General features: G+C 37.5%; 1 protein-coding gene across 2 annotated transcripts; it reads right to left on the bottom strand.

Moving 5' to 3' along the window:
* Positions 1–360: 360 nt before the first annotated feature.
* tmeff1b (transmembrane protein with EGF-like and two follistatin-like domains 1b) lies at positions 361–27,500 on the bottom strand. 2 transcript variants are annotated; one of them, XM_051687529.1, is made up of 10 exons: positions 26,877–27,500; positions 7,956–8,068; positions 7,179–7,308; positions 6,197–6,223; positions 5,299–5,398; positions 4,523–4,671; positions 2,737–2,793; positions 2,108–2,228; positions 1,828–1,989; positions 361–1,210 (listed from the first exon to the last, which is right to left on the bottom strand). In XM_051687529.1, exons 1-10 carry the CDS (start codon positions 27,028–27,030, stop codon positions 1,126–1,128), a joined length of 1,098 nt encoding a protein of 365 aa, XP_051543489.1. In that variant the 5' UTR covers positions 27,031–27,500; the 3' UTR covers positions 361–1,125. The 2 variants fall into 2 exon arrangements, with proteins under 2 accessions (XP_051543489.1, XP_051543490.1); XM_051687530.1 differs by having other exon boundaries at positions 363–1,210; positions 7,956–8,065.
* Positions 27,501–27,648: the final 148 nt, after the last annotated feature.

The following is a 27,648-nucleotide window of genomic DNA, read 5'->3' as shown; positions in this document are numbered from 1 at the left end:
AGGAGCTTCTTAAATAAGAAGAAATTAGGATGATTGATAACTATGATCCTCCAGTGGTGGCTCAGTGGTTAAGGCTCTGGGTTACTGATCAGAAGGTTGGGGGTTCAAGCCCCAGCACTGCCAAGATGCCACTTTTGGGCCCTTGAGCAAGGCCCTTGACCCTAACTTGCTCCAGGGGTGCTGTATCATGGCTGACCCTGCACTCTGACCCCAGCTTAGCTGGGATATGTGAAAAAAAAAAGAATTTCACTGTATATGTGTAAATGTATAATGTGTGATAAATATAATTAAATTAAAATCCATGATTCTCGTAATGACATTGTATTGACAGATAAAAAAAAAAGTTCCCTTTTGTTCATTCAATAATTGTCCTATTGCGAAGTTACAAATTCTTCCATCTTTTAAATGTGATCTTTATGTGTAGGTGACAAAAAATGTGTAAGACTGAGAATTAAATTTTATTAAATCTACATCACTGGACACAGTTTCACAGGTCATGCGATATGCAGTTTGTAGAATTAAATTAATGTCAATAATGACCGTTTCAACATTAACAACACCGATAACATTAGAACATAAAAACTACAAACATTTCAACATTGATAAGATTAGCTAGTCAAACACTTTGCATTTCATTCTCTGGAATTCCTCTCAAAAGAAAATGTAAACGTCATCACTTCGTCGGCGCACTTGTTCATGTCCAATTAAATTTGGTGTTCAGCTATGTTTGATTTAAGTAAATAAAATTAAAATAAAAAGGGGTTAAAGACAGAGTTAGAATATTTTCAGTTAGAAGCACATTCCATTCCAAGAAAATCCAGGACCTCCATTTTTGTGGTACAGTTTGTGTGCAGAGAGTTACATTTAACAATACGTGAAAAACAAAAACAAACTCGACAAAAAGGAGCTGGCTTTTATCATTCATTTGACAGTGTTTACCACTGACATCAAGTACCTAAAATGTCCTGAAAAAAGAAAACAATAAGGCACCATCCATTAAAATAATCAACAAAATTGAATCAAAAATAACCTTATTGTCCAGAGTCAAGAAAGCACAGAACAAAAAAAGCACATTAAACTGTAATCCACTTGGTACAAAAAGTATATAAAAAAAATAAAAACAAGCTACATCATCCTTGAAGAGGTGTCTGATGAAAAATGTCCCAAGTTCTGCTTTTGCCGTCTTCCACGATTATTCTTAGGACATTTCCTGTAAAAAGATGAAATAAAATTACACCTACATAAAACACATAACTTTTAATAAGCAGTGATTGACTGTGATTATAAGAATGGTTGTTAAATTTGGATAATGCTTTGCATTAATATTTAACCATAAACAGTATAATATATACTATGATCTATGACACTATACTAGTATTAACTGTTGTTTGTACTAGACAAAGAGGTTTCTGCTAGTGTCTAATTCATATATGAGCTCAAATTTAACAATGGAAGCAACAATGTTAAAGGGATAGTTCACCTAAAAATGATCATTCTTTTATAATTTACTCACCTTCATTTTGTTCCAAACCCATATGACTTCATATGAAGACGTTAGGCAGACTGACAGGCTCAGTAACTATTCGCTTTCATTGCATCGTTTTTTCAAACAATGAAAGTAAAGGGTGACTGAGGCAAACATTCAGCCTAACATCAGCTTCAATATAGCTAACTATTTGGCTTGTAGAGTAGCAAACTACTTTTACAAGGGTAGCATGACAGTAGTTTAATTTAAATTGGTGAAGCTCCACTTTCCAATGTAGCTTCCCCAACACTACTAATTAAACTCAGTCTACTAAAGGCGAGTGTGATTTATGAGGCACTCACCTTGTAATGCACATGACAACTGCTACAATAATGGCAATCTGCACAGCTCCAATGATAGCAGCTATAAGCACATAATGAAGTTTCTGACCACTGGGTACCACATACAGGATGTTAAAGTCCGCAATCTCCTCACATTGTGTCCCCGTGTAGCCTGAATCACACCTATGGAAAAAAGAGAAACCATAAAAAACTTCTAGATTTTGTTGAAATGCCATTTTATAATAAATAAGTCAAAGGATTTACATGATTCCACGCAACCAAATATCCATCCGACACTCACCGACAGGAGGCGATACCATAATTAAATTCACACTGGCCATGAACGCAGAAGTTGGCGTAGTCGTCTGTGCAGGGGACAGGCATCCAACCGTATCCTTTTCCTTCACCGGCTTTTGCTGGGTCTAAAAATAGGACAATCAACTTTAAACTCCTTTGCTGAAGATGTACCACATTTAACCCATTTTTACATTTCGCGTCTTCTATCAGCATTCAGCAGTGACTAAAATATACAGAACTATTGGTTCAAAACTGCAAATGATCAAGGGTTTGTAGCTATTTGAAGCAAATGCTGCGAAGGGGTTTCAAAAACAGCTGCAGAGGGAGTGACACTAAATTTGGCATTTTTCTCACTTCTGAGAAAACAGTCACTGCTTTCTATTTTTTTTCATCTTTTGGAAGTTTCTGGAAACGTAATAGTGAACTTTTGTCTTTTGCTGTTGGAGCCAATGGAAAAGCAAAAATAATATTTACTGTAGTCTCCCGGCAATTGAAGTTTACCCCACTATAGTTTACTTCCGAGTTCTATTGCCCGAAATATGAAAAGGGTCCATTGATTTGTTTGGTTATATGAATATATCACTGCATGAAACAGCATGAGTTTTATAAGATCACAATTATAAGTGTGCTTACCAGTAAATTCAGGCTTGTAGGGAATTCCAACATCAGTTTTTTTGCCTTTGTCTTTATCTGGGTGATGGAAAAAAGATTGGTTTTGGAAGATGCAATCACTTTGTAATGTCTAACATAATACAAATACCAGGTTTCCCACACCTTTTGACCAATTAAATTCCATGACTTCTCCGGTCATTCATGATTACTAAAGAAGGATTTTTAAAAATTATTTAATAGAGATTTTACAAACCAGAATTAGATTATTAGACTATTAAAAATTATAGAGCTGAGTACATGTAAAAAAAAATATATATATATATTTAGTATTGGAATTTTCATGACTTTTTAAACATTGACATGGTAAAAAAAAAAAAAGAAAGCTTTTCATCTTTGATTCCATCCATTTAAAGGGATAGTTCATCCAAAATGAAAATTCCCTCATCATTTACTCACCCTCATGCCATGTGTATGACTTTCTTTTGTTCTGCTGAACACAAACGAATACCTCAACTCTGTAGGTCATTTCAATGCAAGTGGTTGGTGGCCAGAAATGTAAAGGCCCAAAAAAGCACAAAGGCAGCATAAAAGTAATCCATAAGACTCCAGTGGTTAAATGTATATCTTCAGAAGCGATATGATAGGTATGGGTGAGAAACAATTACATATTTAAGTCCTTTTTTACTACTTTTTTACACAGCCCTCTTATGCATGTTCACGAGAGTTCTTCTTCTGTTTTTTTGCCGATTTCCATTCTTCGAGCATATCACCACCTACTGGGCTGTTGTGCAAATACGATTTATTTATGCTTTTCCTTTGCTTTATCCCTCCCTTTTTTCTTTCTCCTCCCTGTCCAGTAGGTGGCAATATACACGAAGAATGCGAATCGCCAAAAACAAAAGAAGAACTCGGTCCTCTCGTGTATGAGCATAAGAGGGCTGGTGAAAGTGTAGTTTATAGTAAAAAAAAACAACAAAAAAAGAGATGAATAATGATCCTTTACTCACCAACACCTATTATATTGCTTCTGAAGATATGGACTTAACCACTGGAGTCATATGGATTACTTTTATGCTGCCTTTGTGATTTCTGGACCTTCAAATTTCTGGCCACCATGCACTTGTATTGAATGGACCAACAGAGCTGAGATATTTTTCTAAAAATCTTTGTTTCTGTCCAGCAGAAGACAGAAAATCATACCCTTATGTCATCCCAGATGTGTGAGTAAATGATGAAAGAATTTTTATTTTTGGGTGAACTATCCTTTTAACTTAAAATCCTGCCATTTCTACTCGATTTTATGAGTTTTCAGTCATACAATTTAAAGTGTTTGAAAAAGTCAAAAGGACTTATCACTGCACATTGTAACTTTGGCACCACTACATAAATGGCATTTAAACTTTTTTTAATTGAAGGCAATTCAACTTTTCCATTTTCCATTTTTTTTGACTGTGTATGGCCCTAAAAACTCATTTTCATTTTCTTTATGCAAAATGTAATTTCTAATTTGTTTCTTTTGTTTGAGAAGTAAAAGAGGACCATATTTTCTTTACAGGTTTTGTGAAAATTCCCCATTTAAATGTATTTATTTTATTCAGAAATAATGATTCATTTAAAATGTCCTGATATTTCCAAGTTTTCCATGACTGGACACCCTGAAATGCATATTACAAAATGAATTGCAGGCATAATTAATGTTTAATCCAGTGGTTAAAAATAGTTATGTATGACAATCCAGCTTTTTTCAGTATCAATACAACATTCCATCTACTGTACTGACTGATTATAGCCATTGATAGTGCCTGACCTGGGCATCTCCCCAGATGTTTCACGTCTATCTGTTCCTGCTTCATGCAGGAAGCCTCTCGCACGAGGCAGGGGTTGTGGTACGAGTTCCCATCTGTACCGCATACTGGATTCTCATTATGCCCACTGCAGTCGATTTTACACGAACAACTGCAACAAAAAGAATTAAATTCTGTAAGTCACATTTGTGCTATGCACAATTCACATTATGCCCTAAACAAATGCTTTGCTGGTACAAGAACCTCAAAGGTACTTTTACTGGTACTTTGTGTAATTCTTGTCTCCTCCTGGTGGTTCATTTGTTAATGACGCTCCATTATAAGGCCGTTCTATTTCAAGCTATGAGAGTTTGAGTGCTGACGTAGGAACATTTTTCCTTCGGCTTCGTAAGTCTCATGTCCTTGGAAGCTACAATGGTTCCTGGACCTAGTCCATACTGTTCATTAGCACTTGGCATGAAAAAATGTGAAAACAAAAAGGACAAACAAACCAGGCAGAAAACTTACAGTGCAAAAACTTTTGCAATGCTTCTTTTGCAACTCCAGAGAGAAGTGTTATTTTCTCCCTTTGATAGAGCTGAATTCTTTCCAATATTCTTGCTTTTATATAACACACAATGGCAGTTGTTTCTAATTAAAATAATAACATTCTTACATTCATTACCATAGTACGCTGGTATGAAATAGCAAGGGGACTCATTAAATACCAACTCTGAGTAATCTCCTAAAATTGTCAAGACTACATAAGCAGTAATCCTAAGAGTTAAACAGCACGTACGAGTCTTCGTCCTCTGCGTCTTCATCACACTCCGCGCCGTACTTGCAGTTGCTGCATTTCGTGACTTTCTTGCCCGAATCTGTGCCTGATCCCTCATATTCTGCAAGACAATGATAAAACAAATTCAATTACACTGAATAAAAAATAAACATATCATTACTGTCAGTTCCCATGTATGCTGGACACTGGTTGGCAGTTTTCCTTCACTATCCAGTCCAAATAATTCATTAATAAATAAAATTCTTATGTTTAGTTTTAAAAAGAAATGTGTATACTGGCACAATTTTGATTTGTCTACAAAAGAAACGTGATTTTTTTTAAAAGCAAGCATTTATTTACAAGCCTTTAGATTAAAACGTTTTAAAGATAATGAGAAGCATAAATTCAGTCAAGTGTGTACAAATGTTTGACTGGTAGTGTATATTTTGCCTTCTAGGCAAAGATTATCCATTTGATTTACAACTTATAGGAAGAAGAGAATTATTGAAGAATTCATTGGCATAGCATACATTTCTGAAATGGCCACTGTGCAAGGAAATACTCAACAGTAATTGAGCATTCTTGCAGAGCTCTGCAATTTGCTGTAATGACAGCTCTACAGTGGCCTCATATGCAAATGCCTTCATCTTTAAAACTTGAACCAGGGGAGGTTCAAACTGAGCGCAGAGCGGGGGTCACTCTTTTATCACAGAACTGGCAAATTCAGCATGACGGAGCTAAAAATAACCTCGGATGGCATGTTTTTTGGCTAATCTACAAAGCTCTGGAGTGCTGGGAGATGTCCCATTATGGGGATAATTAGAAATCTGCAAGACAAATTCCTAGAAATTACAATGTTACGATTTCCTCGATATTATTGTCATTTTGATTTGGTCCAAAAAGAGAAATAACAACATACCTCCATCCCCAGATCCCGAGCTGCTATCTGGAAACAAAAAAAGAAGTCATTTTTAACATTCCATCTATAAATGCACATACATCATAAAACATTAAGCATTACATGAGTTAATACAGTAGTATATAGTGCTATTTCTCATGTATTATAAATAAGCATATCAAATTATTATGACCAATGACAAGTCATTTGTGGATGAAAAGGAGCCATTAGGTTAATGGATTTAATTTGCTAAGTAGAGCTAAAAATAGTCAAGTATCAAATCACATACTGTTCATTAGAATATGTAATATAATATGTAGTAAACTAAACCTTTGATTATACATTTGTTGTTTGAAGCATAAATATATTACCTGCGATACATCTGAAAGTAGCATTTTGGGTGTTTTGAACTGCAATTTTGCTGCAGCATCATTTATCCATATCCAAAACATAAATACAAATATACAATAGATATAGTACCAACACACAGTATTGAGAATAATAATGGGCTGTTCACACTAAACACGTTTTTGCATCCATCTGTGCTGTTTTTTAAATTGATTTTCCTGTGTAAATATGTGCTATACGGACATATTTTGTAAGTGCACCAGGTCTCGCTGTTTTTCATTGTCTTCCACAGGAGCGCCGAGTTTATTAGACCCTGTGTCAAATTAAAAAGAACTTTTAAATATGTGTCTCGAGACATTTTATCGAGACTTGTTCTATTCGTTGCACTACATCTAGATTTTTTCTCTTTTTTTTCTCACAAAAACTTGTTCGATCTGAACAGCCCCTGATTTTTACAAAACAAAATAACAATATGGGATTTGAATGCAATAGAGGTAAATATTGAATATTAATTATTGACCGAATTTTCATTAAATGTGTGCTAATGTCTGATATTTGTTCTAATAAAATTGGCACAGCCATTGTAATATGAACTCAGCTGTTGAGATGTTTGGTTTTCGTTTCAGGAAGTTGAGGAGGAATACTCTTGACTCACCAGGATAGCAGGGGCCCTCAGAGGCCAGAGAAATGGGTCTCTGCTGGGTACAGGCTGCCTGTCTCAGATAGCATTCATTCTGATAGGTGTCTCCGTTAGAACCGCACACGGGGATGTAGTTCTTAGGGCACTGCGGCAAACAGGGATAGATGGTACATGAGAGAGGCTTCTCAGATACAGAACGGAAACAAGATGTTTTGAAGAACTGGGTGTAGTATTGAGTTGCAATCACTGATGTGATTTTTCAGACTAATATGTTTGAGATGTGGGCTCATTGATCAAAGTAATAAAAAAAAAAAAAAGTAAAATGCTAAAGCATTGATCCAGTAGGATAATTTGAGCAATTTCCTGAAGCACCTAAAAAAAAAAAAAAAAAAAAAATACATGTTCAGGAGAACATGAGGTCTAGGGGGCTATGATGCATAGTAAACTGAAGCCATTGGAGGCAAGGCAAGTTTATTACATAGCACATTTCATATAAAATGGTAATTCAAAGTGCTTTACATACACAGTATATGTTACAAAATATATATACAGTATTACTAATACTTGGAAAGTAATTCTAATAAAAGTAATAGGCTGTTTGTGGTTGCCAAGCAATGTAGCAGGTTGGTTCATCAACACAGAATATAGACATGATGTACGATTCCAAGTGTGCATTTATCTGCTATTTTAAATGTTTTTGGATGTGGTCAAAGGGCTGGAACTATTTGTATTATAAAAAAAATATATATATATATATAAAAGCATTACAAAGTATATTTCAAATCTGTGTACCTGAAACTGGCATACACATTTAAGGTCAGCACCGTTGTTTTGGCAGGTCCCACCATAACGGCACGTAGTAGCATCACACACACGCAAGTCGCTCTTCTTTTCTGACAAATCTGCTGGGGTAAAACAAGCTAAACTTTAAACAAAAAAAGGATGAGGATGATTAACTGTCACAGACCCAATAATAGAGATTGATGTATTATTTTTCATCCTTAAATGTATTTTTAGGAAGCCACTGATTATAGAAATCTTGATTTTTATGCTAATTTTATTTGAGGTGTGATTATTGTGTAACTTTAGCAAGGTGTGATATTCAATATGCATTTCTCTTGCATACCAAAACTACTGCTGTGATCGAGTTCAGAGTGTCAGCTACTGTTGTGTCGATTTTTAAGTTCTTTTTAATTGCAGTAAACAAAGAGAAGCTAACGCTTCTTAAAGGGATAGTTCCCCCAAAAATGAAACCCATATGATTTTCTTGTGTGGAACACAAAAGTAGATGTTTGGCAGAATGTTAGCCTCATTCGCCTTCACATTTAGGTTCATTGTATGGAAAAAAGATGCAGTGAGACTAACATTCAGTCAATCTACATTTTTGTTTCTCAGTCAATATTATTACGGGTTTGGAATGACATGAGGATAAGAAAATGATGACAGAATTTTCATTTTTGGGTGAACTAACTCTTTAAAAGAAGCATTACCTCTTACTTGTGTCATTTCCAAAATCAAACAGCACTGTCAATGAATAATGCATATTTCAATGACTAATCAAACTATATAAGCCAATATCATATATCGGCATTTCATTGGCCATTCCACATCTAGTTATCAGTATTGGCATTGACCATTGAAAACCCCATTTCGGCTGACCACTATTAAACAACAAGCATTGACAAACTTGTGGGACAAGATCAGTAATTTTGCAGGGCACAAAAAAACTCTACATGTATGCCTGCTTTTCTACTGCGAAACAAGTTTGAGCATATGTTGGGGTTTGATGGAACGTAATGGCTAATTAATGGTATATGGTGTACAGATGGTCAACAAACATCTGTTTAATGAGACTGGGCGTGATAAAGCTGCATGAATGGGGGCCCATATGGATGTTCTGCCATATACACCGATCAGACATTAAAACCACCTGCCTAATATTGTGTAGGTCCCCCTCATGCCGCCAAAACAGCACCAACCCGTGTGTCAAAATAGCATTCTGAGATTCTTTTCTTCTCACCACAATTGTACAGAGAGGTTATCTGAGTTACCGTAGACTCTGTCAGATCGAACCAGTCTGGCCATTCTCTGTTGACCTCTCTCATCAACAAGGCATTTCCATCTGCAGAACTGCCCCTCACTGGAAGTTTTTTGTTTTTGGCACCATACTGAGTAAATTCTAGAGACTGTTGTGTGTGAAAATCCAAGGAGATCAGCAATTACAGAAATGCTCAAACCAACCTGTCTGGCACCAACAATCATCCATGCCAATCATGGACTGAATCATAATCAGCCAATCATGTGACAGCAGTGCAGTGCATTAAATCACGCCGATACGGGTCAAGACATTCAGTTAATGTTCACATCAACCATCAGAATGGGGAAAGATTTTGATCTCAGTGATTTGGACCGTGGCATGATTGTTGGTGCCAGATGGGCTGGTTTGAGTATTTCTGTAACTGCTGATCTCCTGGGATTCTCACGCACAACAGTCTCTAGAATTTACTCAGAATGGTGCCAAAAACACTAGTGAGTGGCAGTTCTGTGTCAACAGAGAATGGCTAGACTGGTTCGAACTGACAAAGTCTACGGTAACTCAGAAAACCGCTCTGTACAATTGTGGTGAGAAGAATAGCATCTCAGAATGCTATTCTGACATGCGGGTTGGCGCTGTTTTGGCTGCATAAGGGGGACCTACACAATATTAGGCAGGTGGTTTTAATGTTGTGGCTGATCGGTATATACTGTATATTCCCAACCATCACTGATACCAGGAACAAGAACAATCCTAGGATCAGCCTTGTCTGCCAGAGACTAAACTGATCTTTCAGTTCCTCCACTAACACTGCACGGGAAGCAGCACCCACAGAAGGAGCATGTGTCCATCAGCTGTCCACAGTCAACTGCCATTCATATTTCAGACCGCTAGCTGAGGGTGTGATGCTTATAATCAGAAATTAAGCAAGGGCAATTCCTCCATCTGACACACAGCTGGAGTTGACAGCTTTTGGAAACTGGGTTAATAAGACTGATCCTGAGGCCCACATCTTTGCTTGTACCCACACAACACAAAGGCTGCTCAATGAATTCCGTTTGTCGAAAAACTATGCACTTCAGCTTTAATTCTGAGTTTTTGAATAGCTTTATAATAACCAATCACTTCAAATGCAAGTCAGAAGGCCAATAATAACAATTATTTTATGCCCATTACATAAATGTAGATTTGATATAAATTATAACAAAGAACTTAAAAAGAAGGTTTTTAATTAAGGGCACCAAGCAGCCGTAACCCTCATGTAAATCCAAGTAAATGAGAGGAGGCGCAAGACAGCTGTTAATGAGGACCAGACACTTAAAGCCACTACACACGATTTCTGGCATGTGGCAGAGCCGTGCATTTGGAAAACAACATGAATGCTGCGGCCACAGAAACCCAGCCAAGTGGTCTTGGAGAGAGGAAGTGTTCTAGATTAAAAGGAATGCACAGACTTCAGACAAGTGAGGAGTTTGGAGGAGCAGCTTGAGAAGTTAATTAATAAGGGTGTTTAAATAAGACGAGAGGTTAATCTATGGAGGTGTTAAAGTGCTGTGATAAATGATGTATTAGGTCTAGCACCTGAAGGAATATACAGAGTTGTAAGAATTTCCCTGTCAAAATCTAGCAGGATTTCGCGGCTTGCTGTCTTTTTGAATAGACTAATGTTGGTTTTTACATTAATATTAAATCCTTGAATATAGCATAGAAAAGATAAAGTGGCTGTACCATGGCACATTGATGGTATCAGATGGTATGGTAATATTATGTTATTTTCATATATACCATCTTACTGAATGATTAATAACATATTCAAATACCATGGTACACTAAAGCACAAAGAATACATGTCCAAAAAACATGGTATTACCATGATGACATCCAAAAAGCAACAACAAGGTATTACAATAGTAAATGTCCAATAACATGGTATTACCATGGTACAACCCCCCTAGTATTACAATAGTACATCAAAATACATGACATTACCATGGTAATTATCTAAAAAGCCCTAGTCTTACAATAGCATGTCAAGACATGTGGTATTACCATGATAAATAAACACTTAACTTTTTTTGAATTAGAAAAATTCTTATTTAGTGCTTATTTTGAAGCACTTTGAATTACCATTTTATATGAAATGTGCTATGTAATAAACTTGCCTTGCCTCCAATGGCTTCAGTTTACTATGCATCATAGCCCCCTAGACCTCATGTTCTCCTGAACATATGTTTTATTTTTATTTTTTTTGTCGTTTTTTTTTTGCCAATGCTGGATTTTCTCACATCATATAATTTCCATTGGTTAGCCATCTTAAGTTCAAATAGTTTGCCGTTTCGTATTGTGCATACAATTAACACTGTTGTGAAACTGCAATCTTACCTATTGCAAAAATGCTCTAAGAAGCATATGTTTTCATGTTTCAGTCTTAGGAACAATGTGTTTTACAAAAATAATAAAATTAGCATTGTATTCATGGTACTCACTTTACAATTATGGCTTTGAGTTCACGCTAGCCTGTATTTCCCCATTATATAAAACATTCCTGAACTGAACTCACTTGAGATGTGTGAATGATGAATACATCATGATAAGGCCTAACCTTCACAACAGACCTCATTCAACTCTGAAATCCCAGTTCCTTAAATGGCCCTCATCTGAACTGACCCAGTTCTGATCGCTCATCTCCAAACAAACACAATGCACAATGTGTGTGATTCTAAAGTGGAGCAAAGGGGAAACCCAGATCTCACACTGTGCAAAGATAATCAGAGCCGTGACAGAAATCAATGCCATTTGAATGATAAGGACATCAGTCCATTGCCTGTAGCCAAACAGCTCATCTGCTCAAGACCAGTCGATACTCATCTCCTCAAAGGGTCAATAGAGCCTGCAAAATCTCATTAAAAAGGAGGAAGTTGTGGCATTATATATCTCAACTTTGGGCTCTAAATCCCATCTAAAGGACCTTTTAACTGCATCTCATGATGTTGTTTTCCCCTTTGTCCAACTTCAACAGATTAAAGATATTTTGGAAAGAAGTTCAATGCAATACTCTCCAAGATTCTAAAAACGTTTAAGGGATCCATGCAACTCGTCATGTTACGTCAATATAACTTTTATGATGCTTCTGAAACGACTATGTTGTGTTTTGGATGCTGATGTCCCCCTGGATTATTAACTACCTTAACCAGCAAGACTTCCTTAGTCAAACAGCTTCACCACAAAGACCATGCTTGCTGATCAATAGCTGTGTTGGTCCACCAGCAAGACTAACACCAAACCAGCTTAAACTAGCTTGGACCAGCTTTGAAATTCATGCTGGTCTCAGCTTGTCTTTTCAACAAGAGAAAGATGTGAAGATAGATCTATTTTATTTAACATCCTGTTGCTGTGATTAAAAAACTTGTTCGATCTGAAGAGCCCCTGATTTTTACAAAACAAAATAACAATATGGGTTTTGAATGCAATAGAGGTAAATATTGAATTTTAATTATTGACAGAATTTTCATTTTTGGGTAAACACAATTAAATGTGTGCTAATGTCTGATATTTGTTCTAATAAAATTGGCTTTGATTAGATTACATAGTAAAACCACAGCACTGCTCTCAAATCTTAGAATTGGGGATTAAAATAAATAAATAAATAAATAAAAAATTATAAATTAAAAAAGAACAGTACATTTTTTTTGTCCACATCTATTAAATTATTAAAAAATACATTACAGAAGAGTCACGTGATGCCATGCGAGGTTCGGACGTGTGAATGGCGAGCTCTGCGCACTTTGCTAGTTTTAATACTTTTCATGTCATAAACTGGTGAGATTCGATACACCCTGATCCATTACTGTTCTAGGAAGACAATATGTCAAAGAATTCAAAATCCTCGGGCTCTGGAGACATTAAAAGACACTTACGTGCTCAAGCTGTCGCCCCCCCGGAGGCCGCGGACATGGGAGTCAATCTGATCGGTGAAGCGAAGGAGATTCGGCGTGAATTGCTGAACGTGTTAGCAATGCTGGCGAAGGTTGTTACTGACTTGGAGGATCTTGCTGTAATACGTCGATCGATCACTGCCATGGAGATGAAATTCACTGATATGGTTACAAGAGTGGCGGATGTCGAGAAACGGATCGATTATCTGGAGTCATTGGTGAGGGAATTAGCTGCTAATCCGCTAGTGACCAAAGTAGATTTGGAGCATCTCTGGGAAAAGTTGGAATCATAACCGGTGAAATAACATCCAAATTGTTGGAATTCCTGAAGACGATCTATCTTGATCTCTATAGCTCCATGTCTTCGTCTACTGATGAAGATATTAGAAATGTTGTGGAACCATTAGAACTCCCTAAACTGACGACTTGAGCAAAACAATTATCTTGCTTCTGAGATAAACTTGGAGGAGCTTGGTGAGGTAATTAAGGCCTTGCCTACAGGCAAGGCTCCGGGGCCAGACAGCTTTGCCGCTGAATTTTTTAGATCTTATGCTACAGAACTGGCTCCACTTTTGTTAGAAGTTTATACGGAATCATTAAAGAATGGGTAGCTTCCGCTAACCATGACACAAGCCCGGATCAATCTGATTCTTAAAAAGAACAAAGAGTTACCGTCCAATTTCCCTGATCCAGCTAGACGTAAAAATACTGTAAAAACATTTGGCTAACCGATTAAGTAATGTTATGACATCTCTTATACATATAGATCAGGTGGGGTTTATTTGGAGCCACAGCTCTTCTGATAACATTAGGCGTTTCATCAATGATCAGACTCGTCGCTGCCATCTCACTTGACGCCGAAAAGGCGTTTGATATGATAGAATGGGATTTAAGATTTTGGAAATATACAGGTTCGGGAATACTTTACTGTATGGATTAAGTTACTTTATAGACACCCGGTAGCGGCGGTACAAACAAATGCATTAATTTCAGATTATTTTACCCGGCAGGGTTGCCCTCTTTCCCCATTATTGTTCTGTCTTGGCCTGGAACCATTAGCAGCTGCGATTAGAAAGGATGATGATTTTCCATGGGTGGTGGTGGGAGGTGTGGCACATAAGCTTTTGCTTTACGCAGATGATAATTTAATATTCATCTCCGACCCCACTAGATCTATGCCTTGCCACCACAGAATTATTAATTCCTTTTTTAAGATCTCAGGATACAGTCAACTGGTCTAAATCTGAAGCTTTGGCTGTGACAGCATACTGCCCAGTAACGGCTTTTCAGCTGGGCACCTTCCAGTGGCCCAAACAGGGCATTAAGTATTTGGGCATTTTATTCCCAGCAAATACACTATATTGCCAAAAGTATTCGCTCACCCATCCAAATAATTGAATTCAGGTGTTCCAATCACTTCCATGGCCACAGGTGTATAAAATGAAGCACCTAGGCATGCAGACTGCTTCTACAAACATTTGTGAAAGAATGGGCCGCTCTCAGGAGCTCAGTGAATTCCAGCGTGGTACTGTGATAGGATGCCACCTGTGCAACAAGTCCAGTCGTGAAATTTCCTCGCTACTAAATATTCCACAGTCAACTGTCAGTGGTATTATAACAAAGTGGAAGTGATTGGGAATGACAGCAATGCAGCCACGAAGTGGTAGGCCACGTAAAATGACAGAGCGGGGTCAGCGGATGCTGAGGCGCATAGTGCGCAGAGGTCGCCAACTTTCTGAAGAGTCAATCGCTACAGACCTCCAAAGTTCATGTGGCCTTCAGATTAGCTCAAGAACAGTGTGTAGAGAGCTTCATGGAATGGGTTTCCATGGCCGAGCAGCTGCATCCGAGCCATACATCACCAAGTGCAATGCAAAGCATCGGATACAGTGGTGTAAAGCACGCCACCACTGGACTCTAGAGCAGTGGAGACGCGTTCTCTGGAGTGACGAATCACGCTTCTCCATCTGGCAATCTGATGGACGAGTCTGGGTTTGGTGGTTGCCAGGAGAACGGTACTTGTCTGACCGCATTGTGCCAACTGTGAAGTTTGGTGGAGGGGGGATTATGGTGTGGGGTTGTTTTTCAGGAGCTGGGCTTGGCTCCTTAGTTCCAGTGAAAGGAACTCTGAATGCTTCAGCATACCAAGAGATTTTGGACAATTCCATGCTCCCAACTTTGTGGGAACAGTTTGGGGATGGCCCCTTCCTGTTCCAACATGACTGCACACCAGTGCACAAAGCAAGGTCCATAAAGACATGGATGAGCGAGTTTGGTGTGGAAGAACTTGACTGGCCTGCACAGAGTCCTGACCTCAACCCGATAGAGCACCTTTGGGATGAATTAGAGCGAAGACTGCGAGCCAGGCCTTCTCGTCCAACATCAGTGTCTGACCTCACAAATGCGCTTCTGGAAGAATGGTCAAAAATTCCCATAAACACACTGCTAAACCTTGTGGAAAGCCTTCCCAGAAGAGTTGAAGCTGTTATAGCTGCAAAGGGTGGGCCGACATCATATTAAACCCTATGGATTAAGAATGGGATGTCACTTACATTCATATGCGTCTAAAGGCAGATGAGCGAATACTTTTGGCAATATAGTGTATGTCTGATTTAGTTAGAGTTAATTTTGACCCCTTAATAAAATGGTTTTCAAGCGATGTGGGTAGGTGGGTTTCATTACATTTATCTATGATTGGGAAGGTTAATGTTATTAAAATGAATTGTATTCCAAAATTCAATTACCTGCTACAATCTCTCCCTGTAGATGTCCCCCTCTCTTATTTCAAGCAATTTGATAGCATAGCGAAGTCCTTCATTTGGAATGGTAAACGTCCCAGATTACATTTCAGTAAGTTGCATAGGCCGATTGACAAAGGTGGGCTAGGCCTACCCAAGATTTTGTTTTATTATTACGCATTCTGTCTCAGACATTTGGCTCATTGGTCGCTTCCACCTGAGAGAGCCCCTCCCTGGTTTTGTATTGAACAGGAATTTCTTGCCCCTATTTTGCCACTGCAAAGCCTTTCTATTAAACTAACCATTTTAAGTTAGTTCCGTTACACCATTATTTCGCATTTGCATTCGGTATGGACAAAAGTGTCCGGACATTTATTTAAATGTTGCCTTGAGTATATGGCTGAACCCAAAATTATGTATTAATAAGTCCCCTTTCTGCTGGTCAGAGTGGATTGTGAGGGAGGTTAATATGCTCGGTGACCTATATGGGAGTGGAGTGTTGAGATACTTTGAAAATATGGTTCAACATTTTAGCATTCCCAGATCTCAGTTCTTTAGGTATTTACAGCTGCGCCACCTGCTCTGTACTATTTTTAGGAGTAGCATACACCCCCCCTAAAGCGGCAGATACTCTGGAAGTGGTGATTAATGCTTTTGGAAAAGCTCATGAGTCATCAATGTATTACTCCCAGTTAATTCAGAGTCTGGGGGACGGAGCTTCAACTTCTCTTAAGAGACTATGGGAGAAAGATTTATACTTGGTTCTGGAGGAGGGAGTGTGGACTAGGATTCTAAAAAACATCAAGTCTACATCTAGAGATGCAAGGGTGCGTCTGATGCAATTTAAGAATGTTCGGGGGGAGGGGTTTAATGTATATAATTGATTCTGTATTTTATGTTGTGTTTGTCTTATGAATGTAATCAATACAAATTTTTATTATATATATAGTATATAGATAGATAGATAGATAGATAGATATATTACAAATGTAATTAACACAAAACAATGACTTGAATACACTTCTTCTATGATGAACATGTTTTCAAATACAGAGTTCAGTAATTTTGATATTTTTTCAGTGGTTTAAAGTAAAAAATTAGATGTAGTGTAATTGTCCAGTCTCAGTCTCATTAAAAGCTGAAATTCTTGAAAAAATAAATGTTGATATAAGCAGTGCAGAATAATATTTTGTTACTATTTCTTAAAATCAGTAAGCAGTGTAACAAATTTGTTTTAAAAATATGATTAATATTTGAAAAACTTCTGTCCACCAAATCAAAGTCATGTGGTGTAACAAACATGTAGGTAACCATTTTGTTTTGTGATGAAATTTTTTTATCAAAAATGTATAATAATTGTAAAAACAATATTTTTAACTTGAAAAATGGTTGAAAACCTTTTTGAAAATGAATGATTACTTGGTGTACAGTCTCATGTATTCAAGGTGCAAGGAAAGTATTTTAATGCCTTTTACTTCATAGTTAAACCACATGACATTTTTAAAGTCATTAAATCTTTTTTTTTTTTTTTTTTTTTTTTTTTGGGGGAAGAAAATGCTATACATTTATTTATTTTTTTTTTTTTCAGACGTTTGTGAAACCAACATAGACTCAAAAATTACATTTCTTCTAACTTGACATGTGAGTTTTAAAATTTTAAAACGTAAAAAAAAAAATCTAAAAAAGTTTGAAACATTTCTAATTTTTTTCACCACGGTCAACCTTATTTGTCCATGACCCTTTTACTAATTTAACTCAATTTACTTTGGCCAATCATGCTTTAAGGAGAATGTTTGTCCTGTATCCTCAAGATGTGTAACCCTATCGTTTAGTGTGTGCGTGTGTATAAGTGTGTGTGTATGCTCGGGGCTGTGCTTTAATTGTAGAACTGTAAATTGCTGAGAGGGACAAGAGTATTATGAATGTTTTTCTCAGTTCTGTGGTGCCTCTTCTTTGCCTCCGGCATATAAGGGACACACAAAGAAAGAAAATACATGTATTAAGAGGCAGAGAAGAGAGTGATATAGAGGAGATGCAGTGATGTAGAAGTAATTCATATTGGTGAGAGAGAAGTATAGCTAAAGGAGGATTTTAAAAGCAGCTTGAAAGAGGACCAATGTACAGTGGAGTCCAAAATTCTGAGACCATTAATGACTTTGCATTCTTTTCTAATTTAATACAATTTTTAATTAGAAATTATATTATCAGCATAACAACTGTAACTTACACAAGTTTGTGCAAAATCTGATGATCATGTTATCCAGCAAGATTTGAGAATGTTCCAAAGAACATCTTGTGCACTTTAATGGAAGCAAAGAAAATTAAATAAAAATAGTTAACATGGTGTATGTCACAAATTTGCTTACATTTGGATAGTCACCTAGAAATAGTGTAGAATCTGAAAAATGTCTTCTTCATTTTACATCATTACTTTTCTTTGTTTTAAATCTCTCAAAATCCCAATGTGATCTCAGATTTTTGGACCCTACAATATATCCTGCCAGGCAGTGCAGTGCACATTTGGGTTGAGAAATGTGATGAAGAACGCTCTAAAATAAGAGTAGATGACTAGAGTTGGTTGTTTTTGTTAACGACTTCGAACCAGAATTCATAGCAATTGAGTTTTACTCTTGTAATTAGTTCAGTTGGATCTTAGAGATCAAAGACACAATGAAACATATCTTATAGTCTTAGGCTTTGAGATCAAGGAATCTAAGGTATGAAGCTATCATACTATTACACTGTGGGAGAGTACACCGTTGATGCGGTCTAGTGGTCAGGAAATGCTGCAGCTTTGATCTGTAAGACTGTTAGTTCATTAAGTTTGATAAACTTGATTCAACCTCAGTTTGGCGGTGGCTGCCGTACGTCTCAAGACAGTATTTCACTGCAATGGTTAAGGATACAAGACTTTTGCACAGTACTGTATATATATATATATATATATATATATATATATATATATATATATATATATATATATATATATATATATATATATATATATGAACACTATGTCCTAATAAAGTGCCCAACGTGATCTTCTACTGTTGTAGCCCATCCGCCTCAAGGTTCGACATGTTGTGCATTCTGAGATGCTATTCTTCTCACTGCAATTGTAAAAAGTGGCCTTTCTGTCAGCGAAAGCTGCCGGGGTAGTGCACATTGATGGAATAACTGTCAGCACTCCCAAAAAACAACAAAAAATGGTTTAGATATTACATCAGTGCTGGCCCTAGCATTTTGGGCACCCTAAGCAGATTCTCAAAATGGGGCCCCCCTACCTTGAAGTACACCTATAAATTCTGCAAATAAACAAGTCTATTTATTTAAAAGCATAACACTTAAAAATGCAAAACTATCAACTGTAGTTTATCACAACAGGTATAACTACTTCAGAATTACAAAAAAGAAAGAACACAATTTTTTAAACTAACCAAACACATCACATGGAAACTGGCAAAAGGTGGACTTGAACCCAGTTCGCCCACACAACTAACCAGCTGTCTTACTAATGTCACCACATCAGATCTTAGGCTGAGGGAAGAGCTGAGGGATGTGTCAAATTCACATACTTATCTCTCCATGTCTTTTCTTCAAAGCGTATGCAACATTTTTTATAGTTTTGACAGGTTCCATCAGACTATTGGCATGCATATATAGCTGATCTGTGTGCCCAGTGCTATTTTCACTTATTGCAAATAATTATATGGCTATACTGAACCAGTGGTAAGGGGGCCCCTGGTGGAGCGGGGGCCCTATGCAGCAGCATACGTCACTTATTACACAGGGCCGGCTCTGTATTACAGATCATATCATAATCATGGTAGTGCCAACTTTTGGATAATCCAGTAAATACTTCAAATGTAAAAGTACTTCAACTCATTTTATTTATTTTAAAGTTGATGGACACAACTTGGATGAGCCACACTTGAAGCCACTGTAAAATAACCAATCTTTGAACAGCTATGCACATCAGTTGCACTCTGTATTAAAGAGCACTCTATATTTACATGCACAGCAATACGCTGATGCTATCAAAATCATCTTCATATTTTGATAGCCAAAGCACTTAAAGACAATATTTCAACTGCAATCCAAACAAGTCCATTTATAGCTGGATGTAACCACTGACATGTTAGCCAGCAATGCCTGTGGTAAAAAAGTACCAGAACTATATAAAGTACACCCTATATACCAGAACCATATAAATATAACTTGAGGTAGGAACTGGTTCTTGAATGAGATCTTCTAAAGTATGTGAGGAGAACTTGTAGTCTTGAGTTCAACCATCAAAGTAATGATATAACTACAGGCAAAGAAAGAAACAAAGCCTAACCGCTTGGTCCATTTGGCAGTGTATGTGGGTGGGAGTAATTGTGGTTTACTGTGGGCTGGGCCTCTTTGAAGGCACCATCTGTGAAGGGGTTCCTTAAAATAATTGCCTCTTAATTATATGCTTGTGTGTAACAGACAGAATCCTCAAGCATGACATCAGAGTTACTTGAGGAATCATTTCAGGACCAAAACACTCCTTAATGGTGTGACGCAAAATGCAAACATGGTTGTACAAAAAAAAAAAAGCATGAAGTTTCAAAAGTACTGTATATGAATGAAATAAAGTTCACACTTTAGGAAATAAAAAATATATGGACTCCAAAAGTCTGAGACCACATTGAAATGTGGGATTCTTTATCGTATTTAAAACCAAGAAATAAATGGAAAATTTTAGGATTTAGGGGGAAAACATTAAAGAAAAAATATGTCAAATGAACAAGAAATGTTTGCATTTTTTCATAGGTCACTGATGTAAGCAAATCTGTGACAGTGACCATGTTAACTCCTATACTGTATATTACAGGTCAGATTCTCTGATCCCAAGATGTTTTCAAACTCTCAAATCATGCTGGATACCATGGATCATCAGGTTTGCACAAACTTGTGGAGTTCATGCCATCTTGAGTGCATGCTGTCATTTATGTTAAATGAGGACTTTCCGAGTACATTTTAAAATGAATGCTACTTTCAAATTGTTATGCTGATAATATCATTTGAAATAAAAAGAAAATGGTATCACAACTAACAAAAATATAAATAGAAGCATTTTCGCTAGTGGTCTCAGAATTTAGACCCCACTGTACAGTACATAGGAAATAAAAAAAGTGAAAAGCAAAGTGTTAGATTACAACTTCCAAAGGCTTAATAAGTGTTGCCAAGTGAAGCACATAAACAAATAAAGCATGTTAACTTGTATCCGTCCTGTATTTCAACGTTTTCCAGATTAAATTCAAGTTAAGCTCAATCAACAGCATTTGTGGCATTATGTTGATTACCACAAACATTTATTTTGACCCATCCCTCCTTTTCTGTAAAAAAAAAAAAAAAAGCAACAATTGAGGTTACAGTGAGGCACTTCCAATGGAAGGGAATGGGACCATTTTTGAGGGTTTAAAAGGCAGAAATGTGCATCTTATCATTTTAAAAAGCACTTACATTAATTCTTCTGTTTAAACTGTATTGTTAAAGTTGAGCTGTAAAGTTGTTTGATTGTTTTTTGCGGGATTATGCAAGTGTTACGTCGTCATGGCAATGAAATTGTGAAATTGGATATAACTTTACTCAGAAAAGGTTAGTAAGAGATCACACTAAAATAATGTTAACATGCGCATTGTTTACATCTTGTGGCTATACTTTTTAAACATTGAGTTTAAAATGTTTACAGATTGGCCCCATTCACTTCCACTGTAAGGACCTCACTGTTACCCAGATTTTTGCTTTAAGGAGGGACATATCAAAATTAATTTTTGTAATAATCAACATTATGCCACAAATGCTTAACTTGCATTAAACCCGGAATATTCCTTTAACTTAACAGAGTGCAATATTTAGAGGTGTAAAACAGAAGCCACCGAAGTAGGCCTTTTGCATGACAACATGCACTGTGAACATATTGCTTTAAATGGGCTATACATGCATTATGCAAAGCTTTGCAATACTGCTTCCCTCCAGTCGACCTCTCGCCCTGCCAAGGCAAATGCCATTGATTTCAGACCTATAGGCTACAGGGAAGCTATGTGCATAAAGCATCTCTCTTGCTCCGGACTGATTTAGAGGCCGTTTGTCTGTTCAATGGAAAGCCATTAAACTGACTGATGAGTTTAAGAGTTGGGTTTTCATATACAGCCTTGGTTTAGAGTGCAAGCATCCTTGAATACAAAACGCCAGTTGCATATCAATTGATATTCTTTCAGATCTGTGCGCTTTGTGAGATGTGTGTTTTAAAAGCGGTCATGAAATGGGCTGAAGACAAGTGGTTGACCGATATGGGTTTTTTAATGCCCAATGCCAATATCCAGAGAGCAGGGTGGCCGATACAATACCGATATATCACACAATTTAATATAGTAAATAACAAACATAAAACTGCTAAAAAAATTAAAAAATAAACTCTTATTTAGCACTGTATTTACTCAACTTCACACAAAACTAAAAAAAATAATTTTGTATTTTAAATGGTAGATAGCAGTTTCTTCAGATTTCTTTTTAGTCATCAAATTTTAGTAATTTATTTGCACATGTAGAAATTTTTAATATATTAGGAAGAAGGAAATAACAGTACACACAGTAGTCCAGCAACCATGGATGGCATGTCCACATTAGCAATCGCATTTACTCAAAAAATTACCGAATCAAACCAACTGTACATACAGTGCATAGTGAATAAGACATTTACTTACAGCACACGTGAAGCGCTTTTACCTTGGGCTGCATCCGAAAACGTAGGCAGCTGACTTGCTACCTTGCTGCCTAATCAGTTGCCTAATGGCTTCTGTTTTGAATGAATGGAACTCTTAAGGAAACTGGTCTCCGAACAGTTTAAAAAGCACCTTATTTTCATCGTACCTCCATATACAGCCTCCAGAGGCAGCATTTTCCTGGTTTCGGACGCAGCCTTGAAGTTGCACTCATGTGCTCGTGCGGATCCAGCATGAACAGCAATCTCCTGACAGTTTAAACGACCTGGTTCGCCTAACAGATGGACCATCATGATTTGTGAATGAGAAGAACTTTTGATCCTGAAGTTTTTGATTCTGGCTGATAGAATACACTCTTCAGAGGAAGATATTAGATGAGCGCTCGACAGGAAGAAAACGCTGGATTTTCGTGAGGTTTGTGAATTACATCTATTTAAATGAGATATCTGCATATTTGCAAACAGTATATAATAGAAGTTTTATTGATGTTTGCCTTTTATCATTAGAAAAGAAAGTCAAAAGTTACAGGGAACTGTTGAGGGGAGACTGTTAGAATACGTGCTTTAAAGGTAAATAAATGAGCACTCCACAGGATGCTGGACCTGCTCAAGTTGTGAGATTGGTTTATCACATCTGTTTTAACAAGATATGTGCATATTTGCAGACGGTATATGATATTAGTTTAATTGATATTTGCATTTTTATCATTAGACAAGACAGTTAAAAGTTACAGGGAACTGTTGAGGAGAGAGAGGGAGAATGAAACAGGCGAGCACTTTTTTCTCCCAATTTGGAATGCCCAGTTCCCAATGTGCTTAGTGATTCACCTCAGTCTGGGTGCCGGAGGACGAATCCCAGTTGCCTCCACATCTGAGATCGTCAACCCACGCATCTTATCACGTGGCTTGTTGAGCGCGTTGCCACGGAGACATAGCGTGTGTGGAGGCTTCACGCCATCCACCGCGGCAACCACGCTCAACTCACCACGTGCCCCGCTGAGAACGAACCACATTACAGCGATCGCGAGGAGACTGCCCCATGTGACTCTACCCTCCCTAGCAACTGGGCCAATTTGGTTGGGAGTCACTCAGCACTCCGTGGGATTCAAGCTAGCGAACTGTAGGGGTGGTAGCCAACATCTTTACCACTGAGCTACCCAGGCCCCCAGGTGAGCACTTTAACATTATGAGCTAAACGCATCTGTCGCAGCTCTGATATATGCGGACCATTTAAACGAGACTATGTTGCACACCGGTCTATTATTGTAGTAACATGATGGCACGTAACAACAAGATGAACCATGACTGGTCTTTACATGTCTCATTTGCTTCACATGCAAGCAGGTGATTTTCGGCCAAAAAAAAAATAGTCCAAACGGGAAAATGTATCGGCCGATGCGATAATTAAAAAAATTCAGAATATCGGCCGATTTATCGGTCTTGGCGATATATCGTTCAACCACTACTGAAGACTACTTAAAGGAATATTCCAGACTCAATACAAGTTAAGCCCAATCTACAGCATTTGTGGCATAATGTTGATTTCCACAAAACATAATTTCAACTTGTCCCTCCTTTATTTAAAATAAAAAAAATAAAATAAAAACAGAAATGTGGTTACAGTGAGGCACTTACAATGGCAGTGAATGGGGACAGTAAATAAATGTTAAAATACACAGTTTCCAAAATATAGCCACAAGATGTAAACAACAGACATGTTAATATGATTTTAGTGTGATAAAACTGCTTACTAACCTTATCTGTGTAAAGTTCTATCCAATATTACAACTTTGTTGTCATGAAAATGAAACCCTGTAATTCCAGTACTGGATAAAACTTCACACAGATAAGGTTTGTAAGAAAATGTATCCCACTAAAATCATATAAACATGTCTGTTGTTTACATCATGTGGCAAAACTTTGGAAACAGTGTGTATTTTAACATTTACACACTGGCCCCATTCACTTCCATTGTAAGTGCCTCACTGTAAATGCTTTTTTTATGAACAAGGGAGGAGTCAAAATTATTTTTATTTAAAGTGTAATTGTAAATTATTTATCATGTAATTACAAGTAAAAGCAAGAAATGAGTAGAGGTGCAAGCTTGAATATTGATTAATATTGACCCACATATCAAATTCTGAGAAATAATAGCCTAGCTGAAACATGCAATTCTTGACTGCAAAACTCTCAAGTAGACACTTGCCAAAAACAACCATGACAGCCCTGGGTTCTATAATAAAAGGCATGCCATTAACACACCTTGCATCAATGTAATGCTTCTGCAGTGTTATTAAGGCCAAAAATAGGATGTCTGGTCAATTAGTGACACCAAGAAGAGGAGCATCAATGAAGGGTGCATTTTCTGGTTGTGGTCAGTCCTATCCAACTGCTCAGGGCAATTCTGATGCCCCTGAGACTTGCCCCATTGTGTTCCTGCCTTTTACAAAACCAGCTCTGCGCTTATGCAGGACAGCCACTGATTAAACCACTGGTGCCTGCAGCTTTGAATCTGAAAACACTGGTGCACAATGGCAGCTATTGTCCGCTGCTTTTCCTTCTATTAATTCAAGGTGACAAAAAGGGTGTCAGGATTTTAAAAAGAAAGACAGCTATAGAAAAAACAGCCCATCTGGAGAGTTCACATTATATATAATGACCCAAAAGACAGAGATGGCCATTCTGTTTAAAGGTTACATTTGAAAAGGCTACTATGATATTTTGTATGCAGTCAATTTGTATAAAGTCATCAGATGGCACACTTTCTAGTTAGTCTTCAGTTTTTGTGTGTGCTGCACTTTAACAAGGCCTGGAATTGCAGACAATGGCCCTTAAAACATTATAAACAACTAATATATTATATTCATTTAAAGGGAAAGTTCACCTAAAAATGAACATTCTGTTGCCATTTGCTCACCCTCATGCTGTTTCAAACCTGTATTACTTTCCTCTGTGGAAAAACATTCTTGCATGTGTTCCATGGAAAAATGAAAGTCATACAGGTCTGGAACATCATGAGAGTAAGTAAATGACAATAGTTTTTATTTTTATTTTTGGGTGAACTATCCATTTAACTACACTACAACAGATAGGCCTAATGTAGAGATTGACTGGAAAAAAAAAAAGTTTTAAATAAAATAATAATAAAGTATTTTCATGATTAAGTGTTGAATAGCCAATATGAAGAAGCAACTTTTAGTTATTGCTTTATGTCTTCTTTTTGACTACAACAATAAAACACAAAATGCTGAATTTTCATATATAACATTATATAACATTAACAATATCCTGTTGACAAACAAAGTCAATTATGACAAAGCAGAAAGTGTCAGACTTGGAACAAGATTTGGCCATTTATCGGTAGACCCGATATTAATGAACCGATAACCGATTATTGGTCAAATGTATTATCGTTCTATCAATAACCTAAACCGATCACAAAACCATTAGCAGAATGCATCAAGAATGGTTCAGTTGCAATTGCATGACAGAATATTAACTCCTGCACTAATCCTTAAGACAATTACTAGGTTACAGATGGAAATATCCATTATTCAGTCTCTAGTACAACAAACATGTGTCTAGGGCAATTGTAGGACATAAAAGACAAAAAACAAAATCACTGCACCATACAAGGTTTTTAAAATTGGCCCAATTGCATTCGAGTCTTAAAAGACCACATCGGTCACCATTCGGGACAGTACAAGCAGGGGGGCTCACCATTGCCTTCTCCAGTCACAGATATAAATCCATGAGGGATTAACCATGTGGTTTAGAACATTACAATTGGCCTATCCTTGCCCGTGCATGGATGGATCACCACACAAAGCTTAAAAAAGCCAACCAGCATCTCATTTACTTAAAACCCATTTCCATGGTTTCAACTCTGTGGAATTAATGGTCACCACAGACCCCTGATGAGAGTGATGTTGGGTGGGGTTCATGCTTGCCTTTTATATTGTCTCACCTGATCTGTTTTATCAGAGATGGATACCACACTTAAGACTATCCAAAGCATTCATGAGCACCTTATTGCATGCACACAAATGAAGATACCCCCATGCATCAGTTTATTGCACTGGAACAGATTGGTAGTTACATTTTAGCATCCCTACACTGCATGTATGTTGGAAGCCTCTGGAGGCCATGCTTTCTTCTCCATCTTCAAGATGCAAATAACATATCAGTGACAAAGATACAAAGTAAGCATGCATTCATTTCAATGCAACGTATTAAATTCTGAATGCATACCTAAACAGCCTTTGCCTCTACCGGACGCACAGTCAGTGTTTTGAGGGTAGGACGACTGAACAGATCCCAAAACAGTGCTGAGGGCAATGGTCAGCAGGCAGAAAAAAGACAGTTCTGGTCCGGTCCACCTTACGAGCCCACTGCCCACCAACATGATGCAATGCAACAGCAGTCTATATCTCCGCTTTGACCTGTTAAATAAATATACCGGTTAACAAAAGAGCAGCGACCTTTGGATGATGCGGTCCCCTTTTAAAACGCGTTTGTCTCCCAAGAAGGCAGATCGAGCCTCGCAAGCATCACTCCGGTTAAAAACAATCGCGCATTTCGATTATGAGCACATTTGCATGGCTTTGCTGTTGTATGTGTGTGTGTGCTGCATTGAGCTCGTGCGTGCCTCAGTAATAGCTCGCGGATGTCTTTGTGTGCATCTCTCGCGCGTCTATTTTGCTGGTTTATACAACTCCAAGGAGACCGATCCAACCGCGCATCGAGTGTTTTCTGTCCTTTAGAAGTCCTTCTTCATCTGTGCCGTTTGCAGCAATTTGCAATCCTTTCGTATCGGAGTAATATCGCAATTCTCTTTGCCTAAAATCCCAACAACAAAGGGTCGGCACGGATGGGTTGCAGTCACGTGACTCCACAACCACCTCCCCAATTCCTGGAGGAAATGCAGGACCCCTCAGTAAGCTGCAACAGTTCCATGCCCACTATGAAGTAGCCTATTTTAATGTCAACAACATGTGTTCATTTACTGGATAAAATCCAAAAA

The sequence above is a fragment of the Myxocyprinus asiaticus genome, chromosome 44 (assembly GCF_019703515.2).
Source record: "Myxocyprinus asiaticus isolate MX2 ecotype Aquarium Trade chromosome 44, UBuf_Myxa_2, whole genome shotgun sequence".
Lineage (NCBI taxonomy): Eukaryota > Metazoa > Chordata > Actinopteri > Cypriniformes > Catostomidae > Myxocyprinus > Myxocyprinus asiaticus.
Note: the sequence above shows the minus strand (reverse complement) of the source record. Positions and strands in the feature narration are given on the sequence as shown.

Excerpts from the sequence above, each read along its gene's own strand:
- tmeff1b (XM_051687529.1), bottom strand. The coding sequence starts at position 27,030 with ATGTTGGTGGGCAGTGGGCTCGTAAGGTGGACCGGACCAGAACTGTCT. Across the intron at positions 7,309-7,955 it reads AATGTGTATGCCAGTTTCAG|TGCCCTAAGAACTACATCCC; the intron begins GTACACAGATTT and ends TGTTTGCCGCAG. Across the intron at positions 1,211-1,827 it reads GTTGTCATGTGCATTACAAG|GAAATGTCCTAAGAATAATC; the intron begins GTGAGTGCCTCA and ends ATCTTTTTACAG.